This window comes from Erpetoichthys calabaricus, chromosome 7 (assembly GCF_900747795.2).
Source record: "Erpetoichthys calabaricus chromosome 7, fErpCal1.3, whole genome shotgun sequence".
In the NCBI taxonomy this organism is placed as follows: domain Eukaryota; kingdom Metazoa; phylum Chordata; class Cladistia; order Polypteriformes; family Polypteridae; genus Erpetoichthys; species Erpetoichthys calabaricus.
This window is the reverse complement of record NC_041400.2, coordinates 163,548,835-163,571,130: the sequence shown is the minus strand read 5'-3', so window position 1 is coordinate 163,571,130 and position 22,296 is coordinate 163,548,835. Positions and strand designations below refer to the sequence as shown.

General features: G+C 38.4%; 1 protein-coding gene across 6 annotated transcripts in view; it reads right to left on the bottom strand.

The window, feature by feature from the left end:
- Positions 1 to 532: 532 nt before the first annotated feature.
- Positions 533 to 22,296, bottom strand: part of LOC114654834 (transcription factor TFIIIB component B'' homolog) — a 113,957-nt gene continuing 92,193 nt past the window's right edge. For 5 of the 6 annotated variants that reach the window (XM_028805648.2, XM_051929602.1, XM_051929605.1 and 2 more), the window contains 9 exons: positions 21,481 to 21,628; positions 20,416 to 20,482; positions 19,803 to 19,995; positions 14,447 to 14,690; positions 14,285 to 14,318; positions 12,804 to 12,926; positions 6,908 to 7,211; positions 4,125 to 4,389; positions 533 to 2,295 (listed from right to left, as the gene is read on the bottom strand). In XM_028805648.2, coding sequence (XP_028661481.2) covers positions 2,164 to 2,295; positions 4,125 to 4,389; positions 6,908 to 7,211; positions 12,804 to 12,926; positions 14,285 to 14,318; positions 14,447 to 14,690; positions 19,803 to 19,995; positions 20,416 to 20,482; positions 21,481 to 21,628 — 1,510 coding nt within the window. In that variant the 3' untranslated portion in view covers positions 533 to 2,163. The remainder of the gene's footprint in view (positions 2,296 to 4,124; positions 4,390 to 6,907; positions 7,212 to 12,803; positions 12,927 to 14,284; positions 14,319 to 14,446; positions 14,691 to 19,802; positions 19,996 to 20,415; positions 20,483 to 21,480; positions 21,629 to 22,296) is intronic. The other variant, XM_051929604.1, reaches the window with a different exon arrangement.

Here is a 22,296-nt window from a genome sequence, read left to right as displayed (position 1 = left end):
CCAAGATCGGTTGGAGTAACATATAGATAGCTTTGATGTAAAACTGGTTTGACAATTTCAGAATGACAAGGAGGACATCAGATTGCTTATGTTAATGCTGATCAGCAAAATTGTCTTAGAAAAAAATGCATTAGATTTGCAAATTCTGTCAAAAAATGCATAGCAATTAGGATATTCTGGATGACGACAAGATGTGCTGCACACATTCCAGAGTTGTAATGTCAGAGTACCTGAGGCTACCACAAGGTAATGGCCTTTGGGACGTCCAGTTGGACAGTGAAATATCCACACAATACTGATTCATTCATACAAATACAGGTCATATTCAAGTCACATTTGATCTGAAAAGTTCCGACTCCCTGTGTTATTTTGCTGTTCACACTTCTTTGAACAGATTACATCTCTACAAGGAGGAAATAAAATAATAAAAAGATAAGTTGCTAAAAGAAAACTAAAATCAACCCGTGACAGATGAAACAAACCATATTAGTGTAGCACTTATATTTATATAAAAAGAATAAAAGCAAAAAAAAAAAAAAAAAAGAAAAGAAAAGAAAGCACCACAGAGAAAATTTAAAAAAGCAGGGTCAAACCTGGGCCTAAGTAATGAGCCTTTAATCAATACTACAATCATTTGTTGTAAAAGATTTTTTCTAAAAATGTACGTACATTCATTTTATGTCACATTTTTTAAGGCAGTCTTTATTTTACACAAAACTGTTACTGGTAACCGAAAAGTAATATGAAAATATAAACTACAAGAATAAGTGGTCGATGCTGATCTTTATTTCTGGCTTTCATAAGTGATTCATGTATTCGGAAAAAGTAAAACAAGTGGCATGATCATGTACAAATAAAACCAGCTGGGTTGAAATACACATTTTAAAACAATGAAAAGAAGTTGATTTTCTTCAAGTATTCTTACGTACCACTCACATTCATAGACTATCACCTCATCCTTTTTTAAGTTTTACATATTTGAAACTCATTTTACAAATGCGTATCACTATGAAATAAACCCATTTTTCACTTGATGAAATAATTTTATACATCAGACAACAGTAGTATCATGTACAGAAAACACAGTGTCTACTGCATTGTGGGCAATATATATTTTGCTAATTTTCCCATCAAACTGAAATACCTGATTTGGCTGTCACATACTGCATGAGCTTCCTGTGGTGCTCTATTCTGTAATGAAAGCTACTTTGTCATGAAGATAAGAGCAAAAATGTAAATTATAGCAAAACAAATTTAAGTCAGTGATTCTTGAAACTGTACTTGTAAAATAATCCAAATGTACTGGAAGATGAATGAATGAAAACAGGCTAATTAAAATGTGTTTTAATGTTAGATGAATGAATTTTTTGTGTAAATGTACACAGTTCTCTGTTTTCTCTGAGTCTAGTTCAGTGCCATAGCGGTGTGCTTGTCTAGCAAATCAGAGCATGTACAGCAGGATTTTCATATGTAAATGTAGCAACTGGAAAATAAATGAATACTCTTTATGGTTTAAGATGGCAATTACTTATATCAGTTCACTACACTTGACCAATTTTGCAAATTTTATTTTATTTAGAATTTCTGTAACTCATTCATAATGTTTCATTCTTTTCAAAGCACTCATTCATCCATTTTTCATCTTCAGCTGTGCAATTCAGGCTGTCGTGGTTGTGGCACAACTTACAAACAGCAGATAAGGCACATCTCTCCACACTTAAGTAATTTTAAAGAGCAGTTCAATTATTAAATATTGATACTATGCTTAGCATAATAAATTGCCTTTTCAAAACAAAAGATATGCAGTATTTTACAACATAAATATCTAAATAAACATAGAATTAAAAATGGCCTGCAATTTTCCCAAAGGTAGTTTCAAGTCATTTTCTATTATTTTCATAAAACTGAAAAAGCAAAGAAAACAGCAGATTAAAGTTTTCAAACTTATGCCATCTTTAAAGAATAATATGAACCCTTTAAAAGAGGGAATATCCCCAATGTAGGGCAAATCATTACCCTATCATTTGCTTTCTAAAACGGTGTGCCTGCAGATCGCTAAATTTAGTCTTCTGCATATCATGTAAACACAGTAGTAGATTTTCTCTACTTCAAGCATTTCTTTAAAGCAGCTTCACAAAATGGATCTCTTCACCAGAATATTCATCAATCTGGCTCATCAACCTCTGTGAAAATATCACTAAAGAAGTACTGGGACACTTTTGTTGGTTCCTCATCAGTTTCAGATTCTTTCTCATGTATCGTATCCTCTTTGACAGACCCAGGACTGAATGAAGTCTGTTTAAAAAAAAAAAAAAAAAAAAAAATTGACAAATAGTAAAATTTACAATTTTTACTAAAATGTAATTATGTAATAAAACTAGGCATAGTTAAGGGAAGACTATTTTTCATTTATGTACTTATATGCTTAAAACACGTCACTTTATTTACACAAAAGCAAATAACTGTTTAATTACAGAAAAATACTAAGCTACAAGCAATAAAATCTAAAGTATACACTATTTAAATACATGTTAAATGTATATTTTTGTGCCCTTCACAGAACAAGAAAATGTATATAGTTGGACAACTTTGTTTATATGTAAGGGTTGGGGCGGAAATATGACATCACCATAAAATGCCACTCTGATCTTTCTCTGAATGCAGACCTCCATTTCCACTGAAATCCAGTCTTATTGGGAAACACATCAGTAATCAAACAGCTGATGAAAATCACTATACCAGATTGTTAGGCAACCCTGCTAGCTTGTGGATCTGTCTCATCCAGTCTTTAAAAACACATAATAGAAACATATTTAGACATATAATGGATGTCTCACTGGACTCATAATTGTAAACCATTTTGAATATAATGTTTACTTATTAGAAGTGCTAATTAGGCTGTTCACATTACAATAATGTTTGTGATATATTTTTCTTAAAATATTGTGATCATCACCAGTTATTATTAATCTGTTCCAATTCTTCCCTTTTCAGTGTCCTGTAGTGCAACTGTTAGTTTCACTTTTGAGAAAGTACCAGACCAGTACATAACATTATGATTATAGATTTCTCTACATTTTAATGTCTACAATATTGTAGGATTCCCAACCAGCTGTCAGGACAAATACAATCCTGACTCTTCTTAGTTCAAATGGTTTAAATGCTGAAAACTCTATACTTTCTCCAAGAATGCTGGTGTATGAATTTTTTGTTTTCCTCAGGTTGATATTTTAATCATGCAAGGGATTTTAATGTTTTCTTGAACATACGTGTTTACAGCACACATCCCAGACCAAAGGACAAACATGGATTATAAACTTGTTTAGCAGAATCTGTAAAACTGTAGATTTATAGTACTGTATATAAAAAGGAGACACTATATGAACCATGAACATTTGTGACAATAGAAATTGTATGGCACACACTCACAAAATATCATCAAATGGAAAAGTATAATCCTGAAAATTATATTTTTTCCTTTTTTTTTCTTGATTCATTTAACAGATTTTCAGTCACAGAAAAAAGGAAAAAAGAATGGAAATGTGCCACATCAGATAGTACAAATACTACCCCTGAAAATTATGGGAAATGGAAAGAAACCTGGCATTAAAAGGATACAATACTGAATATATTTGTCCCTAAAAACTAAAATAAATACTTAAATTGATAAAAATATACATGGTACTGTATTGGTTAGCACTGTTTAAGCTACATGGTCTTGATTCCCATCTCAGCATTACTCTCACAACCCAATGATGATACAGTTTGATTAACTGAACACGGCAAACTGACCTGGTGTGGGTGATATAATCTGAGTGTATATGTGTTAATATGTACTGTGATGGACTAGTTCTGTTTTGGTTTGCAAGGTTTTTTACTCAGTCCATGGTTTGTTCACACATCCCAATGATATGCATTGTATTATTTAGAAATATATTCACCTAGCCTGATAACGTGTTTTATCATAAGTGTGCTTTCCAGAGTTGGTCCAAGATTTATTTGCTAAGGCCCACTGGCTCTCTAATGGAAAAATTAAGTTTAGACAATAGGTGGATAGATCACAGAGTCCCATGTTATGCCATGATCAAAACATAAATTTTAATCAAAATTCAGTATACACTTACTTGAAGTGAACTACCTTCAGGCTGGGTCTTTGTACAGCTATCAGATGAACTTAATCTGACTTTTACAGCTTGTGGGGGACTTAATGTACAGGAATCTGTATCTGAGGAACTTGCCAACAAGCTGGATGTCCTCTTTCGATCACCTCCAATGGTGTTAACAACAGGTTTCAGAGTAGCCTTTCTTTGAGTTTTCACATGTGAAGCTGCATCAGAATCACTCTTATTTGAAATAAAGGACAGAAATCCTCTTGGTTTTCGGCCAGGTCTGGAAGAAAGTAAGAATTAAATTTACAAAGATATGAACTATTTATCTTACTATTCAAACAGATTATTTCCAAAAGAAAATATTTAATGTTGACTGGTTTAATTGTAACATACACATTAACAGTGTATATATATTTATACAGTGTGTGTGTATTTATATATATATATATATTTATATACACAATGGAACTTCGGGTCACGAACGTCTCGGAACCCATACAAATCAGGTTACGACCAAAAAGTTTGCCAAACTTTTGCATCTGTTCACGACCACACACTCAGGTGACAATCAAGCCAGTTTCCCTTCCGGTTCGTACACGCCGATGATTTCAGCACGTGTTCAGTCTCTCCCTGTGCATTTGCTGTGAACTCTTTGTGCTCTATTTAGTTTCTCTTCCGGTTTGTACACGCTGGTGATTTACACATGTGTTCAGTCTCTCCCTGTACAGTACATTGTTCTCGGTCAGACATGCATCACGCAGAGGAGACTTTGTGGTATAGCGGGTCCACAGCTCACGTCAAGAGGCCAGTTTTAAATAAATAATCGCCACACTTGCAGCTTAGCGAGGGGGCGTGGTGGTTGAGTGGCTGAAGCAGTTCCAGGGGAATTCGTGGTGTGGGCATTTCTCACCTAAGTGCACAGGTGGGAAACCGTCCACATCCGTAATTGGTCCCTGGGCTGCTGATTGCTACAGCTGCCACGTCCTCTTCATAAATAGAAGTGCGAGGCGGCTAAAGGGAGGAAAAAGAAAAGAAAGAAGGAGGTTGTGGAGTGAGGAAGTAAGCAGGAAGCAGTGTGGAAAGAACCGGAGCGAGCGAGCGTGTGCTCGCAGGCAGGCAGCTGGACAGTGAGCCCAAGCAGGGGTCTTTGGCCGACACCCAGTAGGGCAGAAGGAAGCGGTCGTTCCAGCTGAGCGATCAACGAGCTGGAGTGACCATAAGAAGGAAGGCTGGCCGCGTAATGCCAAGAAGGCAGCAGAAGTCGTGAGGCTTGGGCAGTGAATTCCCTGACGTGGGTGTCCTGGTCGCCAAGGAAGCCAAGTCTCAGTCTTCCAGACAGAAGGAAGAAGGAAGGACACTGCAGGTAGAGTGGCTCCCCTGTTGCGAAGCCTGGATAGGGAGAAGCAGGGGGGTCACCAGTTAAAGAATGCACCAGGCTTGTTTTTAAAGAGACTGCTTCCAGCATTGTTTTAACCTCGTATTTAATGAAGACTTTTTTCTATTGGATTTTAACCCCCACTTCACTTCTGTTTTTATGGGATTATTTATTGAAGGATTCTGAAAGCACTGCACTTTATTTATTTTGGACTTTGTTTTTGATTGTTGTTTTGTTGATTTTCATAAAAGCACTTGGCACTTAGGGTGGCATGATGGTGCAATAGGTAGCGCTGCCACCTTGCAGTTAGGAGACCGGGGTTCACTTCCTTGGTCCTCCCTGCGTGGAGTTTGTATGTTCTACCTGTGTCTGCGTGGGTTTCCTCCGGGTACTCCAGTTTCCTCCCACAGTCCAAAGACATGCAGGTTAGGTGCACTGGCGATTCTAAATTGTCCTTGGTGTGTGTGTGTGTGCCCTGCGGTGGGCTGGTGCCCTGCCCGGGGTTTGTTTCCTGCCTTGCACCCTGTGTTGGCTGGGATTGGCTCCAGCAGACCCCCATGACCCTGTAGTCAGGATATAGCGGGTTGGATAATGGAATGGAATGGAAAATGGAATGGCACTTGGCACTTTTTGCACCATCCCCTTGCTCCATTGTAGTGCCTCACTGTCGTGCTCATCAGTAACATTACTGACGGTGATGGGTTTAAGGGCTCCCAGAAGCAAGATGGGAGCATGCAGCAAACCCGCATCGTCACAGACTTTACCTCAAAACTGTAATCTCCTCTCCACCCAGTTCCTCCTCACTTCCTTCATGCAAGAATTCGACTCATGCAAGGTTAGTTTTTTTGGTTGGTTATGGCTAGTTTTTGTATAAGTTAAGGATTTTTCAAATGTTCATTTTTTTTTTTCCCTGTGCTTAAAACTTATTAAAAAAAAGTGTTTACAGTGAGCGGTTCATAAGGCTGTAGCGTGAACTCTTGCAATGTTAGTTTTCTCTATTCAAGGTTTTCTCAGTGTTATTCAATGTTTTTACATTTAGTTTACTATTACACTGTGCATTCTATGGTATACTGTAATTAACTATTTTTGAGCTTAAAAATCTTTAAAAAAATTTATTTACATACAGTTTGTATGGTCCGGAACTGATTAATTGTATTTACATACAATTCTATGGTGGAAATTACTTCGGGTCATGACCAAATCGGGTTCCGACCCGAGTTTTGGAACGAATTATGGTCATGACCCGAGGTTCCACTGTGTGTGTGTGTGTGTATATATGTATATGTATATATATATATATATATATATATATATATATATATATATATATACACATATACACTTTATACAATATACATACATACACTCTGTATATATCATTTTTGCAACTGGTTTGCATTGCAGTACATTTTAATGATTTTACCTTACTAATGAAGTGGCAGAAACAGAAGGAACATCTGCAGCTTTGTTCCCAACTTTGCTTGTGCAAGGGTCATTCTTGTGACTGTTTTTGTCTTCAGCAGTTGGTTCAGAAACATCAACTAGTATACTTTGAGCTGTTTCTTCTGCAGGAGGAACTAAATCCAAGTGAGGCATGTGATCAGCTCCATCCTTTAGATTGGCTGTAACTGGCATTACCAAATGTGGTGTACTTTTTGATAATCTTCTGCTAGTTCTAACAGTGTCCTCAGCTTTCTTTGACGTCTTGGATTTAATCCATGATCTACCTGTTTGTTGTAAAGAAACACAACAACTAAGAGGTCTACTACATTTTATACATTTTATTTTTAAAATATAGCTATCAAGAGGATTATTTTCCAAAATATTATTTAAACAGAATCTTTTACTGAATAACAAAATATGTCATTACCTAATGAACATATTTCAAACACTTATTCATACCCAATTTAACAACCATCGTCATAAATATTTTCTGAATTTAATTATATCTGATTATTTACAAAATCTCAAAAATAATTGACCATACAAGTATTTCATATTAATCAAAGTTAATACTTAGAAAAATCACCTTTGGGGAGACAATGTACTGCATGGATAATCCCCTGAACTTTAAAATATAAGGTGAGCAGTTAAAGTCCCAACCTTCAGTTTGTTGTGTGTCCCTGAACAAGTACCCTAGGTTCTTGTCTATAAGCCGGACTCGTGTATAAGCCGGAGACCAAAAATCATACGAATTTTTAAAATAAAATCTTATTATAGATAAGCCGGACTCATGGATAAGCCGAACGTACTATAACCTATAACTAATAGAAGAGAGGGAGGTCAGTGGTCTCACTCGCACCCATTTAATTTCTTTAAGGGGGGAGAGCGTGTGAGATTTTGGCGTCTCTCTCACTCCCCGCATGGGCCGGAGCGCGTTCTTTCTGCTCTGGGCGTCGCCGAGTCAACACGCGCGCGTAGCGGTCATTTAAATTGTGATTTTATATGTTAGCATATTTAAATATATATCGCGGATTTTTTGCTGGTTCGCGGATTTCTGCGGACAATGGGTCTTTTAATTTCTGGTACATGCTTCCTCAGTTGGTTTGCCCAGTTGATTTCATACAAGGGACGCTATTGGCAGATGGCTGAGAAGCTAGATTGCTTACTTTTCTCTCTCTCTTGTGCTGACTATCTGTGATCCTGACGTATGGGGATTGAGCAGGGGGGCTGTTCGCACACCTAGACGATAGGGACGCTCGTCTAAAAATGCTGAAAGATTATCTTCACGTTGCTATCTTTTGTAAAGCTGATTCCTGAAAAGACATGCTGCACAGTGCTTCGCATACTTAAAAGCTCGAAGGGCACGTATTGATTTTTGACTGAAAAACAAACTCTGTCTCTGTCTCTCTCTCTCTCTCCCTGCTCCTGACGGAGGGGGTGTGAGCTGCCGCCTTCAACAGCTTTGTGCCGTGGTGCTTCGCATACCTAAAAGCCAAACAGCACCATTGATTTGTTTGGTAGAGATTGTTTTCTCTATCTATGTGACATTCTGTGCTCCTGACACACACACCTTTGAAGAGGAAGATATGTTTGCATTCTTTTAATTGTGAGACAGAACTGTCATCTCTGTCTTGTCATGGAGCACAGTTTAAACTTTTGAAAAAGAGACAAATGTTTGTTTGCAGTGTTTGAATAACGTTCCTGTCTCTCTACAACCTCCTGTGTTTCTGTGCAAATCTGTGACCCAAGCATGACAATATAAAAATAACCATATAAACATATGGTTTCTACTTCGCGGATTTTCTTATTTCGCGGGTGGCTCTGGAACGCAACCCCCGCGATGGAGGAGGGATTACTGTATAAACCGGACTTATGTATAAGCCGATATTCTATTTTTTCATTTTCACAACTTTTTTCCTTAGATAAGCCGCGGCTTATAGACAAGAACTTAGGGTAAATATAATCCACTTGTTAAAATAAATAATACATACTCTATCCTAAACCTGCCCAAAAGTTGCCTTGGATACTTGCTTAAGCAAAACATATAACATTAATTCCAAACAGGGTATGTATGATAAAGCTTTGCAGACTTTGAACATCTAGATATATCATTTTTTTTGTTAACTACATCTCTGCAAAATTCCTCTAGATCCTTTACTCTGGATGCAGATTCATTTCCAATATGATGTCTTAACTCCTATAATAAAAAGTTTATTTTCATGTGGCCTAAGTTCTGAGTGTGAGTTATGCCACTTCCACACACCCATTTTCATACAGGGACAATTTAGACTTATATTTAATCTGCAAGTCTTTACAATGTGGAAGCGAAGTAAGAGTATTGAGAGAAAAACCTTTGCTGACATAGGCAGAACATGAAAATTTCACACACTCTGTAGCGGTTAGGCAATTGCATTAACCACTGTAAAATCGTGACACTCATTACTGAGATTTAAAATACAGTATTTAATATATTTCTATTTGGTACCGTTTTTACAATGTCCACATTTGGTTCATCCAACAAAGACTAATATTCTTTTAGGCTGTTCTGTTAGTCTCTTCATTGCTCTGTGCCAACGCAGTCTTCTTCTTCTTCCTCTTTCAGCTGCTCCCGTTAGGGGTTGCCACAGCGGATCATCTTCTTCCATATCTTTCTATCCTCTGCATCTTGCTCTGTTACACCCATGTCCTCTCTCACCACATCCATAAACCTTTGCTTAGGCCTTCCTCTTTTCCTCTTCCCTGGCAGCTCTATCCTTAGCATCCTTCTCCCAATATACCAAGCATCTTTCCTCTGCACATGTCCACACCAACGCAATCTCACCTCTCTGACTTTGTCTCCCAACCGTCCAACTTGAACTGACCCTCTAATGTACTCATTTCTAATCCTATCCATCCTTGTCACAACCAGTGCAAATCTTAGCATTTTTAACCTCCAGCTCTGTCTTCTGCTTTCTGGTCAATGCCACTGTCTTCAACCCATATAACATAGCTGGTCTCACTACCGTCCTGTAGCGCTTCCCTTTCCCTCTTGCTGATACCCGTCTATCACAAATTACTCCTGACACTCTTCTCCACCCATTCCACCCTGCCTGCACTCTCTTTTTCACCTCTCTTCCACAATCCCCATTACTCTGTACTGTTGATCCCAAGTATTTAAACTCATCCACCTTCGCCAACTCTACTCCCTGCATCCTCACCATTCCACTGACCTTCCTCTCATTTACACACATGCATTCTGTCTTGTTCCTACTGACCTTTATTCCTCTCCTCTCTAGAGCATATCTCCACCTCTACAGGGTCTCCTCAACCTACTATCGCTACAGATCAAAATGTCATCAGCAAACATCATAGTCCACGGGGACTCCTGTCTAATCTCGCCTGTCAACCTGTCCATCACCATTTCAAATAAGAAAGGGCTCAGAGCCGATCCCTGATGTAATCCCACCTCCATGTTGGATGCATCCGTCGCTCTTACTGCAGACCTCACCACTGTCACACTTCCCTCGTACATATCCTGTACAACTCTTATGCACTTCTCTGCCACTCCCGACTTCCTCATACAATACCACAGCTCCTCTCGAGGCACCTTGTCATATGCTTTCTCCAGGTCCACAAAAATGCAATACAACTCCTTCTGGCCTTCTCTAAACTTCTCCATCAACATTCTCAGACCAAACATTGCATCTGTGGTGCTCTTTCTTGGCATCTGCTCAACACACTCTCCTTGCTTGTGAGTACGTTTCCATCTTTATCCTTTATCACCCTAACCTGCTGCACATCTTTCCCAGCTCAGTCCCTCTGTCTAGCCAATCAGTACAGGTCCTTTTCACCCTCCTTGGTGTCCAACCTCTCATACAACACATAATACGCCTTTTCTTTAGCCTTCGCCACCTCTCTCTTCACCTTAAGCCTTATCTCCTTGTAGTCTTGTCTGCTTTCTGCATCTCTTTGACTATCCCACTTCTCCTTTGCCATCCTCTTTCCTCTGTATGCTCTGTGCCAACACAGTGCTAACCCTTAATGCACAACTGTACCAGTTATTAAACTTCATCCCAGAAATTCTGTAACATCATATTTTAATTATTCAACTTTAATTTAGAGCCACATGGCATTTATATATGTATTGACACATGACATCATAATGAACAGTTTTCTAACTAGATTTGTTATCTAATGACTGAGATCCTGCATGGCACAACAGCAAACAGTACATTTCCACAACACACGTATTAATACTTTTCTGTATCAATAATTATTAAATTCACTTATCAATGCACAATTTTAAGTTTGAATATTATTTTGAGGGCGGCATGGTGGCGCAGTGGGTAGCGCTGCTGCCTCGCAGTTAGGAGACCCGGGTTCGCTTCCCGGGTCCTCCCTGCGTGGAGTTTGCATGTTCTCCCCGTGTCTGTGTGGGTTTCCTCCGGGTTCTCCGGTTTCCTCCCACAGTCCAAAGACATGCAGGTTAGGTGGATTGGCGATTCTAAATTGGCCCTAGTGTGTGTGCTTGGTATGTGGGTGTGTTTGTGTGTGTCCTGCGGTAGGTTGGCACCCTGCCCGGGATTGGTTCCTGCCTTGTGCCCTGTGTTGGCTGGGATTGGCTCCAGCAGACCCCCGTGACCCTGTGTTCGGATTCAGCGGGTTGGAAAATGGATGGATGGATGGATATTATTTTGAACCCAGAAAATAACAAAAGGCTGATTAATACGATGTGACATACTGCAGTAAATACCTTATCATCAGAATTGAACATTAGTGAGTATAAATAAAGTTTGAAGATCTTTTGGCAACTTCTATAAAAACAAAATTATACGAATGCATGCGTTTTCTAGACACAAGGCAACATGTTTATTTTAGTCAACTAAAACAGGACCAAAAACAATAATTTAAACTGAATGTAAACAACAGGCATTGCATCTTAGCCTCATATAGAGAACAACAAAATTATTTTCATTTATAAGTTTTGGCTACAAATCCTAGAGTACTGTTAATTTATGGGTTTGGGATGCTCTATGGCAGGATTTAATGCTGCCACCTGTGCTAAAAACACAATCACAGAGAGAGAGCTGCTGATGCACAAGTACCATTTGGTTAGAAGAATCGCACTGGGTTCCACTGCACAGACAATTTAGCCAAAAAGAATTAATGTGTGAAACAAATTTTGGATGATAGTGATAATTATTGCAATCTACAGTAAAATAATGCGTTATGTATTCTACAGAAAGATGACTTTTTAATTTAAATATAATGAACAGGAATACTCACGAATCAGAAAGATCCACTAAGGCTGGTATTTTCTTAAGCAAGTAAGTGTAAAATAATACACATATGAATAAACAAAACTCAATATAAATAGTTTTGTGATATTTATGTAAGCTTATATATTTATCCTTCGCAGTATTTAATCTGAATTTTCCTATAAATAAGTTGAATGCCATGTGGTGAAACTTATCTATAAAATGCCATTACTAAAACAGATACTGCACTAGTGAAACATGCAAACCTACTGTTTTAAACTTTTTTGAAGTTCCAGGTCAAAAGCTTTTGATTAGGACCATGACCAAGGTTCTAGCCCTGTTAGCTTGCAAGTAATTATGTTACAGATGGACAGACAACAGCACTTTATATTATAGAGATATCTACAGGTATATCGCTACAAATATCTACAATGCCTATAAAAAGTATTCACTTCCTTGGAAGTTTTCACATTTTATTGTTGTATGACATTGACTTACAGTGGATTTAACAGAAAAAGACTCCTTAATGTCTAAGTGAAAACAAATATCTGCAAAGTGGTCTAATTTTTTTAGAAATATATGAATTGACACAGCATGACAAAAGATTGCCATTACCACTTAATTGTACTATATACCAACCTGCTCTTGATTTTTCTGAAGACTTTTTCTTGCTTTGTAATCGCGGTTCTTCTCCACCAGTGGGGCCAATATCCTCATTCAATGTTTCTACGGGTTCTAATACATTATTTACATATTCATTTTCTAGAAATACAAGCTTTAATTAATACTTTTTGTAAATATTGGTAATTAACAATCACAAAATTTCAAAATGTGTTGATGTCCTTTATAACTACATATTTTTGAAGATGCAATGATTTAACAATAAAAGCTGTTTCCATAGTATTAATTTCAAAGTACACTGAAAGACAGTTGTTTAAAAGAATATAATGGATGGTAAATTTCCATGCCCCATCTCTGAAACTATAGTAACACTTAGGACATAAACATGACTGTCAGTAACAGTCAGTTGGTGCTATTAAAAACGTACTCTGTTCTACGGATGTGAACACTCTGTTTCATAAGAGAAACCTAATACAAAATGTTGTAAAATGTTCACAACAAAACAGTTTACATCGCTTTTTAATTTTTTTTAACTTTGAATCTCTAAAGTCGAACCACTCCTCACATGATGAGTTACGTATTACTTAGTTAATAACTTCAATAACTGCATAACAAAGGAAAAATTATGCAACTGCAGCAAAATATTGCTGTTAAATTAATTCACAATCTTTAAAAATAGCATGAAATTCTTAACTGAGTGGCATAAAACTAACTTCAAGCAAAACAAGCTGTGCATACGAGCATAAAGTTAAATTTAATAGATGAATGTCTTCAGAGCTGAGGTATTTGGCAAAACAATATATAGTCTTAAGGACGATTGAGACAATTACTGCATATTTTCAAATGAGAATTGTTTGTATTTTTGATTCAGGAACTCATACAAAACCACCCAGGAAAACATCAAGATTTCAGTAAAGATAAATACTTCGAACATAACACTTCAATAATGTACATGTCAAGTTGTGGATCTAGCTCGCCAATGCACTAAAACAACTAAAATAATTTTACTACCATCTGGCAACTAAGGTCCTGTTTGTTGAAAGGAAAAGGTTTCCATAAAAGTTCTCTGTATATATTTGTTTTCAATTTAAACAATTATTTTGAACGTATAAGTATTTCAGCATACTTATCTTACTAAGGTTGATACTAAGAATCTATGATATCATTTTAATAATAATATTGTAATTTCATCAGTTCTAATATGTTAACAACACCCTGACAACTGTCAGTTTCAATTTCAGTGATGTATGACAAGGAAGAAATGTACAAAACAAAGTGTTAAAAATAAAATTGGTAAAAAAAAACTTTTTTTGAATTGGAACTGTCCAGAATAACAGGAATAACTTTCCTGTATAAGAGTCTCATATTTATATCAATGATACTACTGTTTATACATGTCTATATTCGTAAACATCAGAATCATTTTATGAAAAAAAGGTTTGTATATTTCTTAAATTAAAAAATAAATAAATAAAAGAACATGTATCAGTGACTCATACCATTTTGGTTATCTTCTTGGTCCAAAATGTGTTCCTGCCAAACAAGAAAATAAAAGTGAAAAATAAAAAAAACAAAAATAATTTATAGTGTATGCCCAATATGTACGGTGTGATTGGCTTACTGAAAACTAGTTTCTCAAGCAGAAAAATACATTAACATACCGTGTCCACAGACAAAAAAGATTCCATGGTTTTATCATAAACCACATGGTGATGCTCTTCGTTTTCAACTTGCTCAGTTGCTAAAAGAGATTTTTTGCTGCATTGTTCCATGCTGTCAGTTTCCTGTTCAAATTTCCTTTTCAAGCATGTTTCAGACCATTGTGCACTCAGATCACTGCAAACACTTTCTCTGAGTGTGTTACTTAAGCATTCTGGCATTGTTGGCATCACTTCAGTTGCAGAACTGCAAATAATAATTGTTTAATTATTTTCTATGAAAATCTGCAAGCAATATTGTCCACAACTGATAACTTCCATTAAAAGTATCCTAATTTATGCCAATAGAAAGCTGTTTTTAAACACACGGTGACAAGATGTTTTTCTAAGATTAAATGAAACAGAAATACTGTATGATGATCTCTTTTACTCATCCATGAGAGAATAATTAAGCAACATGGAAGCAAAATATGATGTGCTTGAGATATATATTTAAGGATGCAATCATGTCAGGCATTAAAAACAATAACCTAAATTACTGCTTTGATTCATAGAAATATTTTAGTTTTTTAACAGAGGTAACCTGGGAGTGGATAATTAAAATATAAGCAACTAGCCAACCCGCGGCGTAGCATACGCCGCATAATTAAGTATTGATGCGTGAACACTTCCTTAACGACACAGTTGTCCAAATGGCGTGGGTTTGAGGATACAACTGTGAGTGAATGAAAAGATAGACCTCTAGAGAGAGCAACATACAATTGTCCGTGACTGAAAGCGGGATTGTCTGTGACGAAGAAGGCCACACTGGTGAAGGTTACTTCGTCGGTAGGGATAAGTGTCAGTACTTGTAGATTAATGTGTAGCGAGTCTTCGTTGTTGACGCTTAATATAGCTTGCGTACTGAGATGTTCTGGAGTCATAGTTGAGAAACATTTTTTTAATGTCTTTTAAGCACAGGGAAAAAAATGAACATGTGAAACATCCGTAATGTAATAAGCCACCAAGAAAAGTAACATTGCAACAATGCTATCTACGACCTGATCGCTGTAAACAGAAGTGAAAACAAAATCGAGCCCGGTGCATTCCTTAACTGCCTTGTGGCGCAGTGGTAGTGCTGCTGCTTTGCAGTAAGGAGACTGTGGAAGATTGTGGGTTCGGTTCCCTGTTCCTCCCTGTGTGGATAGCGCTTTGAATACTGAGAACACTGCTATATCAATGTAATGAAGTATTATTATTCTTAAGAGTCCAGCCTTCCCTCTCTCTCGCGCGCGCCTGTAGCCTATGTGTGTGTCGCTCGCTCTCTCTCTCTCTCTGCCTCGCTCGCTCGCTGCACGTGTTCCTGCAGGCATACGCCGCATAATTATTTATTGATGGCTGAACACTTCCGGAAAGACATACAGTGCATCCAGAAAGTATTCACAGCGCATCACTTTTTCCACATTTTGTTTTGTTACAGCCTTATTCCAAAATGGATTAAATTCATTTTTTTCCTCAGAATTCTACACACAACACCCCATAATGACAACATGAAAATAGTTTACTTGAGAGTTTTGCAAATTTATTAAAAATAAAAAAACTGAGAAAGCACATGTACATGAGTATTCACAGCCTTTGCCATGAAGCTCAAAATTGAGCTCAGATGCATCCTGTTTCCCCTGATCATCCTTGAGATGTTTCTGCAGCTTAATTGGAGTCCACCTGTGGTAAATTCAGTTGATTGGACATGATTTGGAAAGGCACACACCTGTCTTTATAAGGTCCCACAGTTGACAGTTCATGTCAGAGCACAAACCAAGCATGAAGTCAAAGGAATTGTCTGTAGATCTCCGAGACAGGATTGTTTTGAGGCACAAATCTGGGGAAGGTTACAGAAAAATTTCTGCTGCTTTGAAGGTCCCAATGAGCACAGTGGCCTCCATCATCCGTAAGTGGAAGAAGTTCGAAACCACCAGGACTCTTCCTAGAGCTGCCCGGCCATCTAAACTGAGCGATCGGGGGAGAAGGACCTTAGTCACGGAGGTGACCAAGAACTCGATGGTCACTCTGTCAGAGCTCCAGAGGTCCTCTGTGGAGAGAGGAGAACCTTCCAGAAGGACAACCATCTCTGCAGCAATCCACCAATCAGGCCTGTATGGTAGAGTGGCCAGACAGAAGCCACTCCTTAGTAAAAGGCACATGGCAGCCCGCCTGGAGTTTGCCAAAAGGCACCTGAAGGACTCTCAGACCATGAGAAAGAAAATTCTCTGGTCTGATGAGACAAAGATTGAACTCTTTGGTGTGAATGCCAGGCGTCACGTTTGGAGGAAACCTGGCACCATCCCTACAGTGAAGCATGGTGGTGGCAGCATCATGCTGTGGGGATGTTTTTCAGCGGCAGGGACTGGAAGACTAGTCAGAATAAAGGGAAAGATGACTGCAGCAATGTACAGAGCTCCAGAGCGCTCTTGACCTCAGACTGGGGTGACGGTTCATCTTTCAGCAGGACAACGACCCTAAGCACACCGCCAAGATATCAAAGGAGTAGCTTCAGGACAACTCTGTGAATGTCCTTGAGTGGCCCAGCCAGAGCCCAGACTTGAATCCGATTGAACATCTCTGGAGAGATCTTAAAATGGCTGTGCACCGACGCTTCCCATCCAACCTGATGGAGCTTGAGAGGTGCTGCAAAGAGGAATGGGCAAATCTGGCCAAGGACAGGTGTGCCAAGCTTGTGGCATCACATTCAAAAAGACTTGAGGCTGTAATTGCTGCCAAAGGTGCATCGACAAAGTATTGAGCAAAGGCTGTGAATACTTATGTACATGTGATTTCTCCGTTTTTTTTTATTTTTAATAAATTTGCAAAAACCTCAAGTAAACTTTTTTCACGTTGCCATTATGGGGTGTTGTGTGTAGAATTCTGAGGAAAAAAATGAATTTAATCCATTTTGGAATAAGGTTGTAACATAACAAAATGTGGAAAAAGTGATGCGCTGTGAATACTTTCCGGATGCACTGTAGTTGTCTAAAAGGGGTGGGTTTGAAGATACAACAGTAAGTGAATGAAAAGATGGAACTCTGGAGAGAGCAACATACAATTATTGTCCGTGACTGAAAACTTGTTTTGGCAGATACATGCATATGGTTTTGAAAGTTTGGCCCTGTGACTTATTAATTGTCATCGCAAAGGCCAATCTAACAGAAAATTGTCTTCGTGTAAAAGTAAAAGGCAAATTTTCCGCGACAAACAAACTGTTTTACACGCTGCATACCAACCCACGGCGTAGCATACGGCGCATAATCACGCCGCTTTTTAAATGTTTTTTAAGCAGAGGGACAAAATTGAACATTTGCAAAATCCGTAATTTAATAAACCACCAAGAAAAGTAATATTGCCACAATGCACGCTACAAACCAACATACAATCATCGTTCAGTACGCACTGCCTGCTCATGTGCCTGCCCCCAACTCCTCACCTAGTCGCTATCGTCTGTGCACCTCTGAGCCACGTTGTCCTTTCATTGTTCTTTGAGGTTCCGGCTGCTTTTCTATATATAATCCACCAAGTCACCCGACCATGGTAGTAGTTGGGGGGGGGGGAGGTGGGGGGGGGGAATGCATACACAAGCCCTGGTCCCCATTACAAATGGGGTTCAACGGCTTACCCACGCCTATCGGCACCGGATAGACACACGTTGATCCATTCAGTGTAGGGCGCGTGCATTACCGGACATCCGCGGGCATCACACATCTGTTAATGCTCAATCTCACGTGTCTGAAAGCCACTTGTCCCTCTAAGAAGTTGGACGCCTACCGCTTGGCGATCACGTAACTATTAAGCAGTAGGGAGTCTCATTTGTTTTCGGAATTAACCAGACTAATCGCTCCACCAACTAAGTACGGCCATGCAACACCATGCACAGAATCGAGAAAGAGCTATCAATCTGTCAATCCTCTCCGTGTCCGGGCAGGGTGAGGTTTCCCGTGTTGAGTCAAATTAAGCAAGATTTATGTGTGGTGAGTTGTTGCGTCCGGGCACATGAGCAGGCACTGTGAATGCCTTGAGAGCGTGGGTGGATGCGTGCCGGGGGAATAATGAGTATCTATATATCTTCTTAGATTATAGACAGTGTCTGATAGTTGTGATGGTTTTACATTCCAGTACATTGTGGTGAACGCTGGTAACAGTCAGGCGGGCATGCGTATTAGAGTTGGTGCTCTTAGAGTTGGTGGGCATGTCTCTCTATCGGTTCGAGTTCTTGGGCGGTGCTCTGTCGTTTGTATCCCACGGTCGGACGACTTGGTGGATTACATATGGAAATGCAGCCGAAACCGAAAAGAATAATGAAAAGTCAACGTGGCTTAGTGGTGCATGTGTACTGTAGCAGAGACGAAAGCGAGTTGGTGAGTTGTTGCGTCCGGGCACATGAGCAGGCACTGTGAATGCCTTGAGAGCGTGGGTAGACGCGTGCTCGAGTTGGTGGGCGTGAGTTGGTGGGCTGGGCTTTGTGAGTTGACTGACGTGGCTATTTTTTGCGTATCCCATGGTTGTCTTCCGGCAGTGTGAATGCCTCGAGAGACAGGGCGTCCTTGTTTGGTGAGTTGTTGCATTTTGTGAGTTAAACGCTGCGATGGTTTCACACATTTGGTGAGTTGTTGCAGTGTGTGAGTTAAAAGCTGCGATGGTTTTACACGCTGGTAACAGTCAGGCGGGCGGGCAGGCGTTCTCGTCCCATGGTCTTCGAGAGAGACAGAGACCCGCCCACCAACTCTAAGACCAGGGAGTGTAAAACAGTTTGTGATGGTGGACGCGGTCGTGCGTCGTAACCGAAAATAATAATGAAAAGTCAATGTGGCTCAGAGGTGCATGTGGACTGTAGCAGAGACAAATGCGAATGACGCCGTGTTTTGTGAGTTGCTGCGTCCGAGTTGGTGGGCGTGGCTCTGCAAGCTTTTGTCGTATCCAATGGTCTTAAGAGTTGGTGGGCGTGGCTCCGTCCTGCGTGCTTTCATGGGTGTCTTGCTTGCGCTGGTGGCAGCTTAGTGAATTATATATATAGATGCTTGAATAAACTGGAGCCTTCACAACTTAGTGGAAATAAAGATGCTAAAATAACTATACTAAAACAAAAGCGCCATATAACCAAACAAATTATCCATTTGTTAAGTGTGTTTTAAGTGTGTTGAAAATGCCATTTAGATGAGTAAACCTCCTTCTGTAAGACGACATTGATAATGTTTACTGTTCTGATGAAATTATAAAAGAGAGTTACTTTCTATACAATATATATAATGTACTTAATTACTCAAAACAGTATTTTGAAAGTAAATACTGACATCCAGTGTAGGTGCTGAGTGGTAAGAATTCATAATAATACCTCTCCAAATGTTGCATGGCAGGCTCACAGGGCAATACATCAACACACAATGGAGGAGTTAGGATCTCAGCTGTAATTGTGTTTAGAGTGGTGGTATCATCTTCATATGGATGAAGTTCAGCATGTGGGATTTCAAATAAAGTCAAGATGAAGGTCTGCTCTTCCTGTTGACTTCCATTTGTTGCAGGGATTGCTAGGAGAACGAAAGACATTAAATAACAAATATTACATTTTCCTATAGGTGCAAACAATTTTAACTTTACAAGTACAAGATTACTGAGAGTTACACTGATGCCCTCTGTAACTTCTGCAAAAACCTGGACTTAATATTAGATAAAAACAATTATATATACAGTATGTTCACTGTAATTTCTTAAAATTGGAAAGGTGTGATTTAAAATATCACTTATTCTACTTACTTATGCCCAAATATGCAAATACCCTTAAGATGAGTTATCATCACTTTTTCCCTCAATTTAGTACATAACAAAACAGCCTTTGCCTCACTTTAACATAACATAACAGAAGTGAAACCAGACAAGTAACAGATTTTTAGCCCAAGAGACTAGTATCACCAGGAGTATAACTGGTCAAAAAGTTCAAAGATAAATACCTTCATTCTGCTGTGTAACTGAAGCTGAAATGATTTCTTCTTCATTGCTAGAAGCTACCAACTTAGTCTAAAAAGATCAGAAACAATTTGGTAAAACATTTCTAATTACACACAATGGTTTTATTTGTAAACACTTAACAAACCTAGCTGCTGATGGCATACTGCTCAGTCTCACTTAATTCTGGCACTAAAAACACCCAAACTACAGATGAGCAAATGTTAACTACTACAACATTTACTTCTATAGCGCATTTTCATACAAAGGATTTAGCTCAAAGCACTTTCAAGATATCAAAGAAATAGTTATAAGCAAATAAAAGAACAAATTAAAACTAGACAAAAAAATAATAAATAGTATACAAAAATAAATATTGCACATTTACATAACTTTCTTTAATATATAATTAAGGGGCGTATATTCCTTAAATATAGAATTGATTTAAATCTCTAAATGTGAGTCCACTGAAAATGTCAAGTGGCCAGGATGGACAGAAAAAAAAAACTGTGGGAGAAAAAACAAAATCTGTGGGGGTTCCAGGCCAAAAGACCACCCATACCCAACTGGGCATTCTACCTCACATAAATGTCTTTAAGTAATTCTGTACTTTTTTTGGCTTCCACTTGAGCAAAACAAGGCTAACTGATAAAACAGGATTGCCTACTGTTAACAACAAAGTAATCAACAGCCTTGTAAAAGATTATCATGATCATTGACAAATGGCTTATTATTCTTGCTGCCCACCCCCCTCCATTGCTGACATAAATACACAGCATAAAGGCCTTGAGCCTGCCTGTTAGCTAATAGGTGATGACAAAACATGACAGGATATATAGCTAGAAATAAGTCTATCATTCATTTACTGTTCATAGTTATAAACCTTTAATTTTATGTGTATTTAGAATTAATTATATTTTGTGAACTGTTTTAATAATTATAAATTTACAGTATTAATTCATGCTTTTATTTAAGGTCTAATATAAAAGAAACACAATTTACTGACTGACATGCAGTTACATAAAACCTTTGAAAAAGTATAAGTAAATACATAAATGCTGTCTACACACCTCTTCAATACAAGGTTGTAAAATATTTTCTCTTAAAGGCTCCTTTTCTTCATCCGGCAATTGACTTCTCAAGTCTTCTAAGCTTTTTTCTTCTTTGAGATATTTTACTGCATTACATTGTCTAGACTGATCTTCCTGAGCATCACACCTAATAGACAACCAGAAACATATAAAGAGCAACATTAAGATCCTAATTAAATTAAGGAGAGGTTAAAGAATTGGTAGCAAAAATCCTCATAATGACTCGAAGTGGACCTCTGTGAGTGAAAACCTACCTTTCCTTTCAGATAAGCTTTAATGCTGGTAAGTTCACACACACAGAGTTTTGTACAATAATTTTCAAGACATTTCACTCCATCATGTCTAAATGTCAAAAATGACATGCCTATGTTTATTTCTGATGAGTACTTAATTTTGCTAAATTGAAAAACTATTGCAAATCATATGTAACAATAGAATATACTGTACACATACACACACACTTTTAACACTAGAATTACCAGAGCCTACGAAAAAACTCGTAGATCCGGCCCACCTTAAATCGCTTCACACCTCTCCGCCAGCATCCTTTGTCCTCTAAATGTGCTGATAAAAGACAAGCTGCCAGCAGCCGGCTATTCCATCCCCCCACCGACTTAGAACGTGCGCGAACTTTTCCCAGCTCATGCCTTGATTGATTATCTGGGAGTGAAGTGGAGTTTTAGAGTGGAAATAATAGATCGTTATTTGGAACACACGCATTTCATGTGTGTTCCGTTTCTACAGTAATCTGTGTAAACACATTGTTAAAACAGAAACTTTTTCATATTTTAGTAA